Source organism: Numida meleagris, chromosome 11 (assembly GCF_002078875.1).
Source record: "Numida meleagris isolate 19003 breed g44 Domestic line chromosome 11, NumMel1.0, whole genome shotgun sequence".
Lineage (NCBI taxonomy): Eukaryota > Metazoa > Chordata > Aves > Galliformes > Numididae > Numida > Numida meleagris.
In genome coordinates, this window is record NC_034419.1 from 5,448,387 (window position 1) to 5,468,896 (window position 20,510).

Genomic DNA, 20,510 nt, shown 5'->3' on the forward strand with positions numbered 1-20,510 from the left:
CAAGTTGTGCTCATCCAAAAAATCCTCCCACCTGACAGTGCTCTCTCCGGCACAGTTCTGTGCACGTAGTTATTTTTCTACAGAACTTTTACTTCAAACCTCTACAATAAATTTCAGATTAATGTACCGGGACAGTCCGTGCTGTTCATCATCACAGAAATAAGCTTCACATGTTAATACACAATAACCATTTGTAGTTTGTGTTCCATAACCTCATTTTACTTAAGATTTTAGTAAGAAATAAATAATAGCTAAGAAAGAATGGTTCGGTTCTTCCCCAGGTGCCTTTAGAAAGGAAAGAGAAGAGGCACGGAAAGAGCTGACATAAATGTTCCTCTTTTCTCCCAGTTACTCCCTGGCTATATTTGCAATGCAAAGGTAAAAGCCCAACGGAAAACTAAGGTTCAGTCTTGAGCATCTGCCTGCCCTTTGACTCCTGATTATTTTTCCCCTACTTTTTATGCTATAAATTCTTTTATGATAGATATATGACAGAAAAAATGCAGGTGTCCCCTATTTCTGAGCATCGTAAATATTTTATTCTACAGAAAAGAGGGGGAAAAAAAATGGGGAAATCATTGTTCTCTGCTTTAAAGAAAAAAAATCTTCACTGTATGAAGCTTACCTAAACCCAGATTTAAAATTATCTTTATTTTTTAAGCACATAACATTTAAGCACAGATTTTTTAAAATTGTGCTTAATCTATCCTCCCGGTCAATGTTTTGGTTCTGTTGAGTAATCTAGAATTATTCTATGAGTTAACATTATACTTGAAAAAAAAATGCTATAATGCCCCAAGGGGCTTGCTAGTATTTACTAGCATACATATGAATATATATAGACTCCACTGACAGGGGATTAGAACACGATGATCCAAAACAAACCATAGATTTTTTTCCTGTTAATCAACCGTTCACCACTTCTGGTTTTTCTAAACATACTATATACATAATATCAATTTGTCGTTCATCACTTAAAAGTATTTTAAGGTTTGGACTGGTTTAGAAACAAATAAATCAGACTTACTTTTAATGGTAGATAAGCAGCAATGGTGATGCTAGCACTGAGGTGGACGTGAGCGTGGGTGTAACTCACAACAAGTGTTGTGTATCCTTGAGTTTCAGCTTTCACTCTGACTCCACTACAGAAATCAGCAGTTGGCTTAAGTCTTCCTATCAAATAAATTAAAAACACAATTATACATTTGGAGATAAATGCCTAGGCACATGGTTTTTCTCAGCAAAAGCATTTCTACCAGAAGTGAATGAGAGATGTCTTCTCCGTCTGAATAAGAAAAATGCTCACTAATGTCTTTCATCTCAAACCAATACTTATTGAAGTACCTCAACCTTATTTACTTTCCCGCTGTCCAGAGCAGGTCATGACTCTTCTCTGGTGTAAATTAACATGACATTCTCTTACCGCAGTGTTTTGATTTTGCTGTTTCAACATGAAAGTGGCTTGTTTAAGCACAAACAAGCTTTCCAAGATTTCCTGCACAAAACATGATGCCTACAGTTTGAGTTTTCTCTAGCTGAGGTTATTTTCATGCTCACTCAGAGAACATTTTTGAGTTTGGGGGTCTTTTTCCCCCTTTTTTGAAAAACAAAACAAAACAATGTGCAGTACAACAGCACATTATGCACTGATATTTAGAATAGCTGCCGCTCAGACAAACAGATGGTACAACACAGACTGGTTTTACTGGCCTGGTGGCACAGGAAAGAGCTTCCATACAGGAGATACTGGGAAAAACCTACTGATACATCTGAATAACATACTGAATTCCGCAGATGCAGGAATGACCATGTTGCTCAATGTCCACTTAGCCCAGAAATACTAATAGCATTATCTGACCATAACAAGAATGTTTTATGCTCTTACTACATTTTTTTTTTTGAAGTAATGAGCTTAACAAACGGAGTTTTGGCAAAATTTACCAGCTGATCAACTTAGTTCCTTGCAAGCAAACAGTAGGGTCTTTGTAGAACAGAAAGCACTTCTGAACAAACAGGGCAAAACAACTTCTAATTTTAGTGTCGTGGCAAATCCTCTAATGTATCTCAAACACTATCAGCTTTGTTACAGAAGCATATTAAAAATTCTGCATCTGTACAGAGATAACAGACAGCACGCTCTCCAATAAACTAGTTGCCAAAATGCTCTCAGAGTCTCTCAAGACATCAAAAATATCAAAGAGAAGTTCTGCATAAAAAATAAAAACATTTTCAAAACAAAACTGTGTATCTACTCTGATCCACACCTCCTAGGTGAAGCACATATCTAGGAAGGTAAAGACACTTTCCTCCAAACGGACAAGTTCCTTTCCCTTGTTCAAAGTACTCACATGGTCTTTTCCCTACTCCCTGCTTAAACGCTTCAATCAGCTCGTTTTTCTCCTCCTGGTCTTCTACCCAATACGTGTTGATTGACCAGTTGAAACACTGATTTAAAGGAGATATAGAAACACCTGAATTTAACTTCCAAAACTGAGAGAAGGGGTTAAATCACCTTGAAGCGGCCGGAACACACCACGATTTTCTACTTCCACCACTAGATCAAAGTGTGAACAGTCACTTAGTGGGACTATCTCGCCTGTTTCAACATTGGTTAAACCATTAATCCTCAGAGGCAGCTCCAACATTTGGCCAACACGTGCTTCAACGTGACATGGTATGAACTCCATCCCACTAGGTTCAGTTACGTACACCTGAACAGGAAAGAAACATGACAGAGATGCATGAAATCCACAAAAAAGGTACCAGCTGAAACAGAATTTTTCAACATGCTCTCCTTATTTTAAGTCTTGTAGACATCTCCCAGCTACTGAATTCCCTTTGGTGGCTTAAAGAAATTTCTCCCAGTTTCTAACTTGCTTTTGTGTTTACCTGCCACAGAAAGGTATTGGAAGAAACCATGAAAAGCTTGCTGCTATTTTAGTGATCTTATCCCTTAACGTTTCAAGATTGCATTACTTTGGTGATCCCTCTACCACTACTTGTCACATTCTTGCTTCTGCTGTATTAACGGGAAAGTAAGGTTTAAGGTGTGTGTTATCTGCAGTAGGTACCACCACCAGCTGGGTCAGGTTTAGTATCCAGCCTTGACTTGCACAGTATAAATGTTTGAGCTAGACTCGACAGAGTTAGCAAGACTCCCCAGCCTGCATCTCTCACAGCAGCACATCTATAGAACTTAAGAAAACTAAAGGCCCATTCTTCCAAAAGAATACTTGCTTTTTCATTTTTGGGAATTTCTGTTGGCAAAACATTTTTAAAGGTTTCCAGGGCTTAAAGTTCCCCCTCCTAACGTCAGGAATCTAAAATAAGTAACCAGATTTCTAATGCCTAATCTAACAACCTTCTGCTTCTGCAAGTAATCCTTATGTCAGAGATACTTTTGAAATCAAAAGGATTACTTCCTAAAATAAAACTGGTAGAAACTGATCCTCATGCTCATATCTGATGTTGACGAACCAGTCTTAACTACATTATTTGTAATTCTAATTTGCGACTTTTCCCATTAACGTTAAAGAATCCATCTTTGATTGACTGCAAATTTCATAACAATCACAATGATCAAAGTGTTTCATTTGCGATGTCTCAGCCCCCTAACCAATTGCAAACAGCTTGAAAGATAGAATACTGAACCATATGGTAGATTTAAAATTGTAACCTTTGGGGAACACAGCTAAATATTCCTAAAATTTGCTTGCTGAATTTAGTAAATAGAATTCTTCAGAGTTATTCTAAGAAGAATGTAATTCCTAGCACAAGGACAAAGGCATTCAAAAATAACCTATTCAGGTTATGCAATACACTGCTCTGAAAGCTCACATAGAGAAGTATTCTTTTCTGTCTTTCAAACTTTGACTTACCCTTGAGGATAAGAAGTTGCAACTGAAAACCCTAATTCCTGCATTCCTTGCTGATAACTGTCACACTGCTAACAAACAGCACTGCTGAAATCCAGGTTGTGCAGGAAGCAAGCTTGTAAAATAAGCTTTAAAGACCAGAGTCGTCATTTTAAACATGAAGTTCAATACCTATCTGAAATTCATCTTTTAGAATTGACATAATTAATCCAAGCACAAAAAAAAAAGAGCAAATTTGCCCCTATAACCAAAACAAAAGAAAACAGACACCCGTTGATAACAAAAACAGCATCGGTAGCTGCGGTAGTCCCAGGTACAACCTGGTTAGAAATATATTTCCTAAAACATGCATACTAAAAAAAAAGTACCCGCCTAAATAGCACTCATTTCATTATGGGACAAAGTTGGCAGTCTTGACCAAAAACATTTGTTAACACTCCTGTCAGAAGGAAACTCTGGTAATACAGAAGCACAAGGTAACAATTACAGCAGTGCTGCACATAGCAACATTTTAAAACTATGAAGTATCTAGTATAGCTAATATTTAATGCAATCAGTTTGTTCCCACCAGTTGCTAAATGATGTGCACGTATCCAGGAAGGAAGGTGCACTGCATCACGACTTGCAAGATGTGCTTCCTAAACGAACTGCTGTGCTCCCTCACAAACAAGGACTGCTGCCTTCATCATGCCTTAGCCAGATGGAGGTTGTTTGCTGGCCTCAATAGGGTCCACTTGGCACAAACAAACCTATTTCACTTATGACCACACAGTTAGACAAAGTGTCTCTGGATCCCCGATGAGTCTCACATGCTCTGAACACTAACTCTTAGTTTTACAGAGGTCAGGAGCAAAGATCCTCTTCTCAGTCAGATTTCCATTCCAGTGCTTAGCTCTTTGCAAAAGGTATACATTTAAAACATGGACTAAAATGCCTGAATATATGGAGGTAGCATAGTACTACTTCACAGTAGTAATTATCAAACACAGTAGTAATTTTAGCTTTTATATTGCCATTTTAAGTGTCTGACAGCTCTGAACAGCTTGATGGGAGTAAGCATTGACAGAGTTTCATTAATGAAAATGATTTGCACCCAAAGGACACAATGAAATATTTCCCAAATGTTATTTCTCAGCAACATTTTAGAGAAAAAAAGTATTTAAAATTGTAGATTTACAGTAATGGGTAGCAAGAGCAGCTTCTTCACCTATCCTTGCACACACTTTCCTGTGGGTAGATGATATATACCATTCCTGTATTTTCCTTACATCACACACTTATCACCATGAAAATATTCTAAGAATAGGGTGTGATATGCACAGAGATAGCAAAAACCATCTCAGAATGGGTATTTTTCATTCTTATTCTCTCCTATGCTCCTATAAGACTATCTTTTCTTCGCCAGTTTTGGTATCTATATTCATTACGTGGTGTTGTGTATTTCATTCCAGCCACTTTTCCAGGCAGGAATTTTCTTGCACACTTTGATGATATCCATCATCATTTTCCACTAAAGGACCTCTTACCCCAATGGACTCCAGTTAAATCCACCTCTTATCCTGCAGAATGCATTTTTTGTTCTGTTTATCTGCTTAGATTGCTTTCCAAAAGCAGTATTCAAGAGGAATGTGGGAAAATAAAAGTTTTACCTTCATTTCACCATAATGCAATGGATTCTGAACGTCAGTTGCCCGAATAATACTGATGCCAATATCACTTCCAGTTGTCATTACTCCTTTGACTGTCACTGTAGCAACTGCCTGGTTAGAACAGGACCAGCTGAAATTTCCACTTCCACCATGAGCCTAGAAAACAAAGAAAATCTGGCTGTCAAGGCTTTGACTATGTCGCATGAGAAGCCAGGAACACACTGAACAACAATGCTATTACTGAAGAAATAAGTAAAATAACACCTCAGAACTTTCAAAAAAGCAGGATCAAATACAAGATGAAAAGGTTACCACTCTTATTCAATTTATTTCTCATCTCTTTAAGCACATATCCTATGTGCTCAGCAGTGCCGCTAACCCAAACATATCTCTCAGCTGAGAAATCTGATGCTGACAGCCCTCAGTAACTGATAGTGCTTGGACTCAGTGCATCATTTCACAAGCTGCCACACCAGAGGCCTGGCACGTGGGATTACTGTCCTGAAAACTCCACTACTTTCCTGTTGCTGTCAGCCAAAGAGCTAACCCAACCATTCAGGATCTCAGAGGTGCTAACCTGACACTTTGTACTGACTAGTGTCTGCTAATAGGAATTGTTAAGTGATCTAAAGGGAGGAGAAAATAAGAAGGATAAGCAGGGAGTGAATGGCACAAAAAAAACAAAACAATCTACATCTCTTCTCAGCATTACTTCTTTGTTTTATGCTGAAAGAACATCTACCTGCAGCCATGCAACTAATGTGATGATCCTCACAGTGCTCATGGCAAGCACAGGAAGTTTCTTTTCATATCTATTGCTCTGAACCAGTTTTTGTTTGTTTGTTTGTTTTTTTAAATAGGGACTGTCACAGTCCAAAATAAATTACGAAGTTCCATCAGAATGCAAACTAGGGTGAATACTGTAACCATCTTTTGTTTATATGATTTTTTTTCATTCCTTTAGCTTCCTTTGCTCTAATCCATTTCATAAATAAACGAATTTGAACACTGACAAAAAGATTAAATCTTGCTTAGAAGTAAGGTGTGGAAACTACATCTAATTCGGAACAGTCCGGCTAATAGCTTCCACCTGGGGGTGGGAACAACAACAACAAAAAAAACAGTCTTTTTCCCTTTTCCTTTCCATAAGCACATGCCCAACATGATTACAGAAAGAGCACCAAAGATGAACAGAAAAACAGGCAAGATGCATGGGATGTGGCAACAAATTTTAGTTAATGTTCAGAACATTTTGTTAAGAAATTTTCAATTAGAACAAAGAAATGAGAAAAAAAAAAGTAAGAATGCCCAATTCCTAATAATTCTATATTCTTAACTCCTTGCCACACAAATCAGACATGTTACTGCATTTTTCTTTCTAGCAGTCAATTTGTACTAACGGAGAATAAGCCAGCTTCTGTTTCAGCCTAATTGTTACCCACAGCTGAACTTCACAAACTGCTACCAGAAAGGGTGATGCCCTCACTAGGAAAAATAACCTACACCTTGAAATCCACATATTGAATTTCACAAGACAGCACTTCACTTCTCCCATACAGGTCGGGAAATATCTTCATACTATTTAATTTTTAAATAAGCAGTAGCAATAGAAGCAACCTTATTAGCATAGATATGAACAAAACAACCAATAAAAACAGCTAAAAGTCACTCTGATACCATCTGGAAGGAGTTACAGAACTTTGATCCAAAAATCCCTCTTACCTTATTTTTAGCAAGTCCGTTCACTGATTCAAAACAGCCTGACTCAAAAACTATTGAGTAGAAGGCAAAAGCTAATCTACAAGCTGGACCAACAGTCAAGCTGTGCGCCATTGTAAACAACCATGAGTACAGCTGAATATGCAGATTGAGAAAGTCTTCACAGTTTCAATAAATACAAACTAATTTAAATGTTGGAAGGGAAAAGAAAGATCTTTTAAAATGAAAAACATCACAGGAAACTAAGACTATTGATGTAGCTTATTTGAATAACATGAACTAGTGCTCTCTAGTGAGATATTTGATTATGTACAGATAAGGTGAGAAAAGTATAGTAAAGGAGATGGAAAGCAGAAAAAGTGTATTTACTTTCTACCAGCTGGGATCTAGTAGAAATTATGAAGTATTGAAAATGTATATTTGTACTAAGAATTTTTACCATACTCTGCTGGCGTGGTTGGGTATGGCACGAATGAAGCAAAACTGATCCCACAAAACAAAAACGCAGATGAGAAGGAGAACATTCAGTTAAATGTCAGTAACTTCAGATTTACACTTGGGAATGCAATTTTATCCTTATGAGATTTATTTATTACTTTAAACACTGCCAGTCCTACTGCCTGTTTCTGTACACTCTTTACTTGAAGATAGACTTGAAACTCAGCACTTCTTCATATTGAAACAAAGGCAGGAACTGTGCACAAAACACCTGAGTGCAGGATCTTAGGGACACTGCACTAGATACTAGAAGACAAGCCATTTGCTTTGCAAAGCCTATGGAAGGATTGGCAGCATGGGTGCAAAGACACCACATAAAAAAATGTAAGAAGAAAAAGTCCCTTTAGAAGGGGATACTGTAAATGAAGCTATCTTCTATCTTTCCTTCCCTGTCTCCTTTTATTAGAAGTATAAGATGCACTGAGAGTGAAGGATATTGATGGCAAAGGTTGGTAGGGTGTTGCTCATTCATCTTACTTGATTTTTGTGGTCACTTCAGACTCCATACTTCCATCCCTCTACACAGCAATGTCAATCTCTAATTATTACTACGGAGTTTTGTGCCCAGGATGTTTTCTGTAATACCAAACTACTCTGTTGTGTGTGCATAAGGTGAAAAAGGAAGTGGCCAAAAGATAGAGGTAAAAAGATGTATATTTATTGATTACAATATACATTAATTCCTGCAAATAGCATCCAACAAAATTCCACCAAATGAAATTTTGGATATCGCTGTGCCTGAAGGATCCAAAGTCAATTCTATGTAAGGGGTTAAAGTGGTACAGGCCTCACTGCATCTGCTTCAGCAGAGCTTTCCTCATTTGGATATTCTTTGGCATACCTGTATGGTATACTGGTAGACTCCTGCTTTTGGCTGCCAAGGAAATGTCAAAATGCTGGGTGAAAGAACTATTGGAACAAAAATTTCAACATCTTGCTGGTTTCTCACTGGGACTGGTAATGTATGAACACCTCCATCCTACAAAAAAGGAACAGCACAGAATCACAAATGACATCACAGCACATCCTATGAATAACCTTTAGTCGAGTCATTTAGAACATCTCAGATAGGAAGGAAAGCAATTATTAAGGGTCCTTCCTGAACAGCTTTTGTGAGCAGTCAGTTCATTCCAGTGATGTGAGCTATTGTATTAAACAAGCAACATTACTATGAAGATTCAGGTGTCCATGCTCACTTAAAGGCAAACTGCAATAAGAAACACACTCTTTCACTACTCCTACTTTTTGAAGCATCATCTAGAAAACTAATTTGGTAACTCCACAATTCCATTTACTCCTTGCTCCTTCCACCCTGCAAAGACTGAAGAAGAATCTCAGCCTAAAAGACCCAGACCATCTTGAATCTCAGCCCATGCTGAAATACTGGCCTTTGTAACTTTATAACTTTGCTATAATTGTGACCCTATAACCTTCTTGCACAACATACTGTTTCTTGCTGGAGTTCTGAAGGAAAATTTTAGATGTTCTTACCAGACCTCTCTGACATAGTAAATAAGCATGGCCCATCGTACACAAGGACCAACCAAATCCTACTCAAGGAATAACTGAGAAGATTTCAGAGCAAATGGGTTGAAGTGTTGAGTCTTTCCAAGTTTCAAGCAAAAGCAAATCACTTCCACACCCCACGCCCTGAGTTAGCCATATGTTTAGCAGCCTGCCCAAATAGCAGAAAGTTAATGAGTATTAATTTGAAGGAATTTTTAGGCTGATACGTTTGGCAGATTATCATTCCAGCATTTAACATCGCTTACCAAATGACAGAAAACTTCCCAAATGTAACTGAATGCAGAACAAGGCCAGGGTACAACACTGATGATCCTGCCACAATAAATTGCAAAATTCCCTCAGAGAATGTGAGAAGACCTTTGCACCTACACAAGGATATGGTATGTGCCCACGTAAGGTATCTGCCATGAAAAAATACATCAGTGCTGTGCACTGCTAGTTTAACAAGGGTTTGCCACGCATTCAGTAGCAAAATCCCACAGTCTTTATTTAAGCAATTCCTCTGTTAACTTAATTGACAGTTTTCCGGAAGTAAGGATTTTAGAATTTGAAACTTAATCTGTTTAAATAACGATGGCTTAGACCCATGAAATTCCCTGCTATTCTTCTACTAGGCCTGCCATCAACTAAGTCTGTTGTGCAGGTAAATTATTTTTAAGCCTACTGGAAACAGCAGTACAGTTTTTTGTAGAGACATACCTGATCTACTACTGATGTCAGTGCAGCATCAATAATGGTCTGACCCTTCTTTATTGCTTTCACATAATGATATGATCCATTCAAAGATGACTTCAGGACCTCAAAATACTCTTCGGACAGCTTTGTATTAATTCTGATATTCTAAAATCATAACATTAAATAAATATTGCCATATGTCATTAGCATTAATGTTGTGCAGAAAGCCATAAACATAATAGAAATAAATCAATGAGAAAATCACTTAGTAACAGAGTTCGAAGAAGCTCATCTGAAACTGAGTAAGAACTTTTACCATAGGAAAGTTTCAGCCCTTCAACGAGACTATACCTTTCAGAGGCAGCACTAACTCCACAGAAAACAATTACTTTTTATGATAACGACAAAATGCAAGTTAACATAGAAGTAGCAATATTTATCACTAAAAATACATACTTAAAATAATTTCTTAATATTGTCATTTTAAAATACAAAATGAGAAGAACATGTGAATATAACACCACAGTTACACATTTCTTCTGAGATTTGGCTGAAACTCAGACCTACATCCGAAGGAGCAAATAAGTACAAATTAACAACCACAGAAACTGAATATTCTGAACAACCATCATTTACTTAAATCATTTTGCTTGCAAATGAACTATTTCAATGTTTTTGTTTTAGTTCTTAAGGAGTACCATATATTTGGTACCTAATACCTACAATTTCTCTACTTGACTACCTAAACTATGAAAGCTAGCTAGTCATCAAAGCTTTTCCCATAATCAATTGCAAGGAAACTGCAAGTTCCTCAAGAGTATTATGAGCCTATCTTACACCTTTTCTATTAAGAATAGGAAAGATTGCCTCTACAAGGGAGGAAATTATTTTGCACTGTAATCAAGTACAGCATTAGTACTGCTCTCCACAAATTTAATTTCCAGTGCACAATCTATGCTACATATTTGAAGCACATTTCTTCCAGTTCTTCTACACTACTTATACTCTAATGGTCACTTTCACATGAATCACTCAGTATACTTCAATTAAAAAAAAGGAAAGGAAAAGGCAAGAAACAACAAGCTTTGAAATTCATAGCTCTGTGTAAATAAGATGCTTAGGTAATTATAAAGACAGGATTTAGGAGACAGACACTCAGAAGTATATCAACATCTCACTTACATCAGATAAATACACCTTATTGCTTGATTTGTCATACACTTCAATTGTAATTTCATAAAATCTGCCTGTTTCTAGGACCCATCTGTCACCTGGATGAACTGCAAATCCTACAAAACAGGAAATGTTGAACAGCACAAACCAACATCCTCTTTATATAACGAATACAAACACTAAAATTCTAGTGCCCACATTTTAAGATGTCCTCTAATTGTTTTAAGCTGCATACTACAGAGATGAAAGAAAAATATTTACTGCTAAATCCATTTCACACAGAGCTTATTTTATGAATAAAAACACTTTTCCAAGATAAAGTCTCACAAGAAACAAAAGGGCGGATACGCAGAGAAAAGCACCAACAGAAGAACAAAAGCAAATTATATTAAGCAATCAGGAAAATTATGCCAGTACCAACCTAAATAACCAGGATTTACAACATAGATAGTGCTGTTTGGTAGCCTGGAAACACCTTGCATGCGAATACCTGAAGTCTCAGTAAAGGAACACAACATTTCTGACACAGTCAAGATCAGCATCTGCCCATGGTTCCTTGTACCTCTTGAGAGATTTCAAGCTACTTCCACACTAACAACAAACAGTATCCCAGCCATCCAGAAAAGACAGTGAGTATTTCAGAGATTGCACTAGAGAATCTAGCGCTCTAAATACAAAAATTAAATTAAGTCCCATCACATTCCCACACTGACTGAGGAGAACAGACATGATTTCATTCATCTTTTTCCAGCCTAATCTCATAGAAAACTTTAAGGCATTAGGCTGCTCTTTGAAGATGGAATTCACAGCAGTACTGTTCTCTATGGCCCCGCCAGGTGCTCCTGATTTTCAAGGCTATTGGTACACATACGCATCATTTTATCTTTCTGTGCTACAAAGGGTGCAAAGTTTGTCTCCTGCCACAAGGATCTGGATGGAAAAGCATCACCCAGGAAGGATACTCTTGTGTCCAAGTATGACATTAGTTTGTCCCTGCTGCACTGCAGTTACAATGGATGTTTCCTGGTCCAACCTGGCAACCGGCCAGGATGTGTCTCCCTCAGGGCCAAGCACGTTGTTCTGGAGCTGCAGCTCATACTGATCAGATGGCATCATTAATTCTGTACATAAAACAAGACAACACATGAAACAATAAAAGCAAATATGTCAGTGTTTGGATGCCGCTAATTATCGCTGATTAATTTTTTATTGATGTCTACAGCACGCATTAAATTAGTATTTTTAATGTCTTGTAAAAATAGCACTTCTGTGATCAACACATGCACATACACAAAAAAATGAGCTGCCTGCCTCATTTGCATTTCTTTGAAGTGTAATTTCCAACTAGCATCGCCGCACTGTTCAGACCTAATCTATCAAATTCATTCCCAGCTTCAAAAGTGGTGACGTTACTTTTTACAAGTTACTGATAATTTCTGCTGCTTCATTCTGCACTACAAGCTGATGACAGCCCTAGTAAAATATTTCATATCTAGCTGTTAGAGTTTTCTTTGTTTAAAAGAAGTTATTAACAGCACAGGCTCCTTGTTACAATGGATGCAATTACAAACTCCCACAACTGTAAGAGTAGTTAAAGCCAGCTGACCAACTCTTGTAGAAGTGCAGCAAATCCATCTGTCAAGGGAACAAACCCCGTTAGCAAAAGTAAATTCAGTTTAACTAAGAAAGTCAGACACGGTTTCTTAGTCAATGTAGAATCAGAATTATAGCACCAACTCTTAAGTTGCCCTCACCTTTGTGTCCTCAGCAAATCTGTGAGTACACCCTTCACAGGCATAATTTTTGTGAGAATAATTCTAAATGGCTGTATCATTGTGGCTTAGGAAAACAATGTTAAATATTAACAAAGCTATCTAAACCTATTTAAAATTTTCTTTGCAGTGAAAAATTCATACCTAATCTCAAAGAAAGAAAAAAAAATGAAAGAAAAAAAAGAAAAGAACAGGGCAAACCTGTAATCTTCCCTTGTCGTATTTTCTGAACTCTGTACTTTATTGATGTTCCTACCAGAAGATAAACATCATATGCTGGATTTAGAAGGATGTTTTCCAGAATAAGCAATCTGACTTCTGCTGGAGGTACATGCTATTGATTGAGAAAAAAAGAAAAATCAATTCACCTGTTTGAAACATACCATGCTGCAACAACTTAAAACTGATAAATTCAAAACACTGCTTTCTTTAATTAGCTCTTTATTATCATCGTCTTAAGATTTGCACAGACAGGGAAACACAGAAGAAAATGAATTGTACATAGATCCAGTCTGTATGTCCACTGGAAAAATAAGTTAATGAAAATTACACAAGAAAACTTATTCAAATCCATGCAAGCCCTTAAAAGTAACTGAATGAATAATTTAACACGTAAATGACAAGAGAAAGATATCTAGGAGAGGGGGATTGTGGGGAAGGAGGGATGCTTTTCTTGTTAAAAAAAGGGAAAGAATTGTCAAAGCGCTCAAAGAAAAGCTGACTTTGACTATTCAATTATCTCAGTCATGAAAATCTGTAACACTAAGTGAACACAAACTGGAAACCCAACTGCCTCGCGCCAGGAGGATGGCAGAGCTTTCCCATTCCTCACACGCACCAGGGACCATCCTTGAGCCCCACAGGGGTCCCTGCAGAGTGACACTTGACCACTACCTGCTTGGCAGAAGCCAGCAGTGCTGACATATGAATCTGCTCTGCTATCTTCCCAGCATCTGCATTGATACTGCTGTGAAAACCTATCCTACATGGCAGTATGCAGCTGCTTTAGCACTAGTGGGTTAGCTGTGTTCATCTACTGCTGCAGTTCTGGGCACAAATTTTATTCCCTTTAGTCACTTTTTTTCCCCCCTAACTCCTGGTTTAGCATCAGGAGCTGGTTGATAACTTAGAACAACACACCATTTAGAAGCTACGGGTCTCAGAAGTGTCTATAAACACTAATGCACCATGTCTTGTACTTCAAATATTCACTATCGCTTCTTGTTTTCAAAGAGAGAAATGCAGACAGAGGAGGAATAATCTGGACATGGTTCAAGAAGAAAAGCGAAATGAAAGTTTTCTGGATACATTCCAGAAACAATCTCTTTTACTTTATTCCCTTTTTACCGCCAGTCTCCCCAGCAACTAAAAGAGGGAAACAATTCCCATCTATGCGTGGTTCGGTAATGTTATGCAAAGCTGAAGAAAAACAAGTCTGTGTTGGACATCAATTTGGTTTAGCTTTCTGGAGAATACAGAAATACTTGAGACAGATACACTGTGGCACAGTTACTATTCAGACATTGAAATTTACTTTCTCTACTGTAAAAAAAAAAAGATACCTCCATAAAACATATTACTTATAACTTCATTACGTACTCTGTATCAACTTCGTTGGTTTATTACATTAGAAATACGACAGACAACTATATAAATTCTACTGCAGTTGTTTGAGGGATACTCACTGAAAATGTGCAGTCTGGCAGCAGTGAAAGATTTAAATGAGCTACTAACCACAAGCAAAAAACTGTAAATGCAAGTAATGGCATTTCAATTACACTTACCGTATCAGCTCAAAACTAATTCAGAAAAATGACAAAAGGGAAAACCAATCAAGCGATGAGCATTCAAAGTATTAATAAGGAGTTCATCTCTCATCTTGTGTAATTTTAGAGCAAGTATATTCAGCTGAATTACTTATCAAGGGCAGAACTTTAACAAAAACACAGTTCTTGAAACGATCTACCATTTCTACCACATGGCTAGTATTACATAGAATATTTTCATAGAACAATTTCTGCAGGTATGGGTTAGGTAATCCTGGTTTAAGCAAAAACATTAAGTACAACATTTAATAACACAAAACCATAAAATCAGACTGCAGATATGAGATGAACTTCGGAAAAAAGCACAGTGCTTTACACAATGATTTCTCAAGGTTGATAACAGCAAATCGCCAAGTATTCCTGTTAAAAATTTACAAGAAGGGAGATGGTTTTAGGAGTTATTGCTACGAAAAGACAACTCTGTTACCAGCGTTAAATGAAAAACAGTCACATTGTTACAAAGAAAGAAGTAGCATGGTTCTGTAGCAGCTGGGAAAAATGCCAATACAGCAGTTGAGTGCTCCTGTAGCACGTTTTGATTCCAAAGCCCTTTCTTGGAAACCAAGATCTAACAAGGCAGAAATAAATACGAACCAAGAAACTGTATGATGGTCATCACAAGCACAACAGGAAACACATGCACATCTAAGATAGGAATCTTCGTTCTAGTTACTCATTAATTCAAAAAAGACCTGAAAAGAGTATTTGTTGAAAAAATCTAAAGAAACAGAAAGACTTAAAAAGCCTATGTACTACTGGATGTACTACTATGAGCACGATTCTCATTAGATATGTAAGACAAATGGCTGTCAGGAGTAATAAAATCTCACAGAAGTATTTGAAGAGTGCTTCTCTGCCATAGGGCCTTTGTAGAGTCAGGTTTAGAAACAATTTCTGGCACTTGTGCAGGATAAGACAGCTACACCAAGGTAACTGCATCAAAGCCCAACCCTTCCACAGGGAACAAAATTAGCACCTTTTGTGACACAGACTATGGAGTCAATCCAGTAAGAGTGAGATGCAGCGCTGATATCCACAACGGCAACAGATATTATCGGAAACAATACAGCTGTACGCTCCTGTAACAGTGGACCGTAAGACTAAATTCAAAGAACAGAATGATGCATGCAAGTTTCTTACCTTATAGACACTCTCCTGTATTCTTGCTTTTAATTTAGAACTCCCTGTTTTCATTCCAGACACCAAAATTGTATCTCCTTGCTTGGCAACTTTTTCCATCTCTGAGATGTACGAGGGTGGAATATAAGTGGATTCTAAAAACTTGAGTATACTGAAAGGCAGAAAGTGAGCATAAAAAATAACCACTCTTTATAAACCCATACAGAAACACCACCATCTATTCCCAGCCTTTTCCATGGTTTTTGCAAATTTAAGATGTCTGCCTGGGACCAGATATCCAAATTTTACTTATTCTTGAACATATCTGCAGCTCATTTGCGCGACTGATAAAAGTTTGTTTGAAGCTTGTTTGCAGGCTTTCAAAAGGTATCAGAAAACTGCACGTGTTGTCTGTAATGATCCCTCAGTTTTTACAGTAGGTGTAGACTGCAAAAAACTCTACATTACTGTGGAACAGCAGATGTGAAAGGCCCCACAGCTTATGTTTATAAAAGCAACAGCCTAACAAACCAGAACGCAACTTTGACCTATATAAAGAAGCTTGGATGCTTTTAATAAATGACTATGAGGAAAAAAAGAAAGAAAAACAAACAACAAAAAACTACTCTCTCAGAGAGCTGATTTCCCTACATTATATATATTATATATATATTATAAATTATATATATATATATATATATATATATATATATATATATATATAATCTTGTGAATAAAGCCAGATTCCTCAAAGGAAGACATAACTTCCCACATTAACGTATGTCCCTCAATCTACAAACATTTCATTGGAACCTGTTTCTGAAGTAACTGAACCTGCTGCTACATGAGTTTGAATCTATTTAATCTTACAAGCTCACTGTGTGTCAGGGTTTTGAATAACGCTGTAGGAATCTGTAAACTGCTTTGTGAGAAAAATCTATGTTTCATGTGTATGCAGCCTGCTCAAATTCAATGGTATCTCGGAGGCATTTTTGCTAAGAACATTCACATGAAGTAAAGTTGAAATTCACCATAGCGCTTCAGGCAATGAATACTAGCACAGCATTGTTAGACAACAGGATCCCAGGGTTGACGATTTTATTTCCAATGTGCTGGTGTCAATGTAAAGATAAAACTCCCAGATTACAACGAAAAAACGTTAAGCAGTCTTCAACTTAAGCTAGTTTATTAAATATGGAAACTGACGTTTCTGTTTGAAGCCATTTTAGTTCCATTATTCTAAGCTGAAGACTAGAATAATAAAATGAACGCTGTAAAAGGACAGAGCACATAAATAAAAAGCCAAGAACAAAATAAGGCAAGCAGTGATCTGGTGAGAAATGTAGGAACAAAGAAAATCATACAACTTCATTTCTATTCCTGCTCCTGCCACAGATGAGCTCTCTGACTTCTGAGCAAAAACTCTACCTCCTTTAAATGGACAGAACGGTACTTCCTGATTATAGAAGGACACGGGAAAACACTGAAATCGTTAATGAGTTGGGGGAAAAAAAAGAGCACTTCTAAATTGCAATCAATTTATTTTCTGAGCCAGTATTGGTAACGAACCAAGCATCATGACTTAGCTACAAAGCGAGTGCTTTCTATCCATTGCTTTGACCAATGGAATTCAGTTATTTCATCTGGCCGGTGAGCTGCACCTAGCTTGCAAGCAGCCACTTGGCCCATTCTCATTTAAGGTTAGTTCTTTGAAAGCTATTTCAGCATTAGAACTGGGTGCTGACTGACACCTGAAGCAATTTGAGTTGAGAGAGCCCCTTTCTGGAATAGGAGCCCCTTTCTGGATTTTTTCCACAATATTAGTTCTCTAGTTAGTGGATTAGAGATACTTGGTCTGTTCACTAACACTATCAGTTATTAAATTAAATAGAGATGAAAGTGACCAGGCCGCTGAGTAGACAGTTAAAACAAACAAACAATAAAAATACATACACACATACCCCAACCAACACATAAGCATTATGTTAGGTGCTCACTGGGTTAACTACCTAGAAGCGGGGAAAGATTTACACAGAAACTTAAAGGACGTGAGATTTACCTATTTTTTTTAATTTTTTTTTTAATTTGATAACATCTTAAATGAACTTACCGCAGTGCATTGTGGGAATCCGAGAAGCCATCAGCCTCTGTGTCTTTTACTATCGTCCAGTCAAAGACTAACCCTGCCAATGTGCTGAAAGTGTTTCCTACAAACCAAACAATTAGATTAAAACAAAAACTACTAACACCCACAGAGTCTTCCTGGAACAAAGCTTTTTTTCTCTAGGAATTCTCTCTTATCCCAAAGAGGAACACCATTGGTATTCCATCAGTATTTAACTACAGAATTCACAATCTATTTTGCTTTACTGACGTGTGCAAATTCAAGATTATTCTGTTTTTCACAAAACCCACTAGATAGGGGCTGAACGATGGAGGATAGGTGGAGACACCTGCACCTAAGATACCCTTGGCACCAGCCACCTCCTTGACTACAAAAACCTTACCATTTCTTGGATAGTGGCAGGATGCAAAAACAAACAAACAAACAAACAAACAAACATCTTTCACTTAGAAACATGTGGATCTGAGATTCTTTTTGAGGAACATGAGATCACAGCACTGATGAACTACACTTTCTACGTATACTGCTGTGCTTTTGAACACCTCTTTTCTACAGAACTGAACTACAAGACTGAAGAACAGTAAACGTTAAAAAGGAGCAAAATGGAATAAACAGACTGAAAGCAAAGATTTTTCATGATTACAATTAAGTATAATGAACTGCTGATCTGAAGGATTTTATAATTTCAGCATAGGTCTTGCTCTGAATTGCAGTGTCCACTGAGACAAATTAATGACAGCATTTACTATATTTTAAAGTATGTTTTAAATTGTATTCCTCCCTCTGATATTCATATTTACACCAAAGTAAGAATCAAAGAAAATGTATTCTCAAATTCCTGCGCTTTAAGGTTTACGATATCCTGAAGCCACAAAAAGATTTTAAGACTGGATTATACAACTTGCACACTACATTGTCTTTCCCATTTTATACAGCCTATTACAGATAGCCATAAATCCCAAATAAATAGGATTTTAAACAAAAAACTCCAAACATACATGGCAATATAATTAAAAATAGCTTGGGACTGGATTATTTAACATGTAGTCAAGTTTAACGTTTTAATGTTACAAGAATTAGCTTTGTGAAGCTGTATTACACTCTTTTTCTTACTCCAATAACAGGGGCAGCGGAGAAATACACTCCACTGTCCAAGATGTCCAAAGTTCTCCCGGGTGCAAACCACCAACTTTTTTTGATTAAAAGAAACTGATTTTCAAAGCTTTTGAGTGTATTCCAATCTCCAAAGCTTAGACTGGGATGTTTAGTCCTAAAGCTTCTAACAAATAGCTTCTTTCAGTCACTCAAATTAAAGGTTCACTGGGTTGTTAAACTATTGCTCCTGTTCAAACTCTAACTCAGATAGCGTCCAAGGGAAATTTGTCCACCACGCATGCTTGAGAGGTTGCAGAAATATCAAACCAAGAATCTGGTATCACACATAATATAAAAAGAAAATTACTTCTCACTATTAGCATACTGCCACACATAACCTGGTAATGCTGGTTTTACAAATAAACAGATTCATGATGGGCTCATTAACTATCCTAAATGAACAATTTAAGCTTTTAGAGCCACTTCACCTATCATTTCCTTTCCACTAGCTGTCCTCCTAAATATCATTTAGTTTGCGAGAGTGTTCATGCGTGCATAAAAACAGATTGTTGAAAAAAGCATATTTTTTCTAAACCAGTACCATAGTTCCTTCTGATGGAACAGACAGAACAAAAAGCAGAAGCTTCATGCTCTTAGTAAATATGGATTTAACCCACATGCACTGACACTTATGAGCCTAAATTATACCTCCCAATAATGAGTGCTTCCATAATAGTTAAGAGATTGGTGATTGATCCTTAACATCATCTCTGAACATCCTGCTAGATGTTTGGTTAGACTCAAAACGTCCCTTCACAAAATTCTTTAGATTATCACAGTCATAAAGAAAAAAGAGAAAAAGAAAAAAGTAAAACTGACTTCTTCAAATTCCTCAGCCTAGTTAAATCCTAACATGACATTTCAATAGAACAAGTATTGCAACTTCTGACATTATATTCTTGCTCCCGACCTGAAGGTATAATTGCTAACAGCTGACATCTTTGTTTTACTGACTTTAAATTCTAATTTTTAAAAATACTCTTAGCACTAGCGTCAATTGTCCTGGGCAAGTAAGGAAAAAAAAGGCAAGGAAAAGATGTTGGAAATCAAATAACATTTGATTTTCCTATTCAGGTAGTTGAGTATGTAGGTTTTATACCTAAACAAAATCAATAGATCATTGAGTATGTTATCCAGAGAACATTTAGATTACTCAGCTTGGCTTTTAATATTCAATATATCAGACAATGAAGTGTTTCAGTGCTAATAAATTGCTTACCTTCTGAATCTAAAGCTTGAATTTTTAGCTCTAGAGGTGAATCTTCAAGATAGAGTTCTCTTGTTGTAGATACAATTTGTATGCCATGAATTATATCAACTATAGCATCACAACGAAGAACCTGTCCAGTCACTTGAAGAGAAATCACATGAAATCAGTAGCACTGGATGTGCTCATC

General features: G+C 37.0%; 1 protein-coding gene across 1 annotated transcript in view; it reads right to left on the reverse strand.

Moving 5' to 3' along the window:
• NUP210 (nucleoporin 210) overlaps nucleotides 1–20,510 on the reverse strand; it is a 61,546-nt gene that overhangs the window by 32,537 nt on the left and 8,499 nt on the right. The window contains exons 3-14 of the mRNA XM_021409291.1: nucleotides 20,333–20,464; nucleotides 17,944–18,040; nucleotides 15,855–16,005; nucleotides 13,090–13,222; nucleotides 12,079–12,237; nucleotides 11,538–11,606; nucleotides 11,126–11,232; nucleotides 9,968–10,108; nucleotides 8,583–8,720; nucleotides 5,525–5,680; nucleotides 2,513–2,711; nucleotides 1,028–1,173 (exon numbers count right to left, since the gene is read on the reverse strand). Of these exons, the coding sequence (XP_021264966.1) occupies nucleotides 1,028–1,173; nucleotides 2,513–2,711; nucleotides 5,525–5,680; nucleotides 8,583–8,720; nucleotides 9,968–10,108; nucleotides 11,126–11,232; nucleotides 11,538–11,606; nucleotides 12,079–12,237; nucleotides 13,090–13,222; nucleotides 15,855–16,005; nucleotides 17,944–18,040; nucleotides 20,333–20,464 (1,628 nt within the window). The remainder of the gene's footprint in view (nucleotides 1–1,027; nucleotides 1,174–2,512; nucleotides 2,712–5,524; nucleotides 5,681–8,582; nucleotides 8,721–9,967; nucleotides 10,109–11,125; nucleotides 11,233–11,537; nucleotides 11,607–12,078; nucleotides 12,238–13,089; nucleotides 13,223–15,854; nucleotides 16,006–17,943; nucleotides 18,041–20,332; nucleotides 20,465–20,510) is intronic.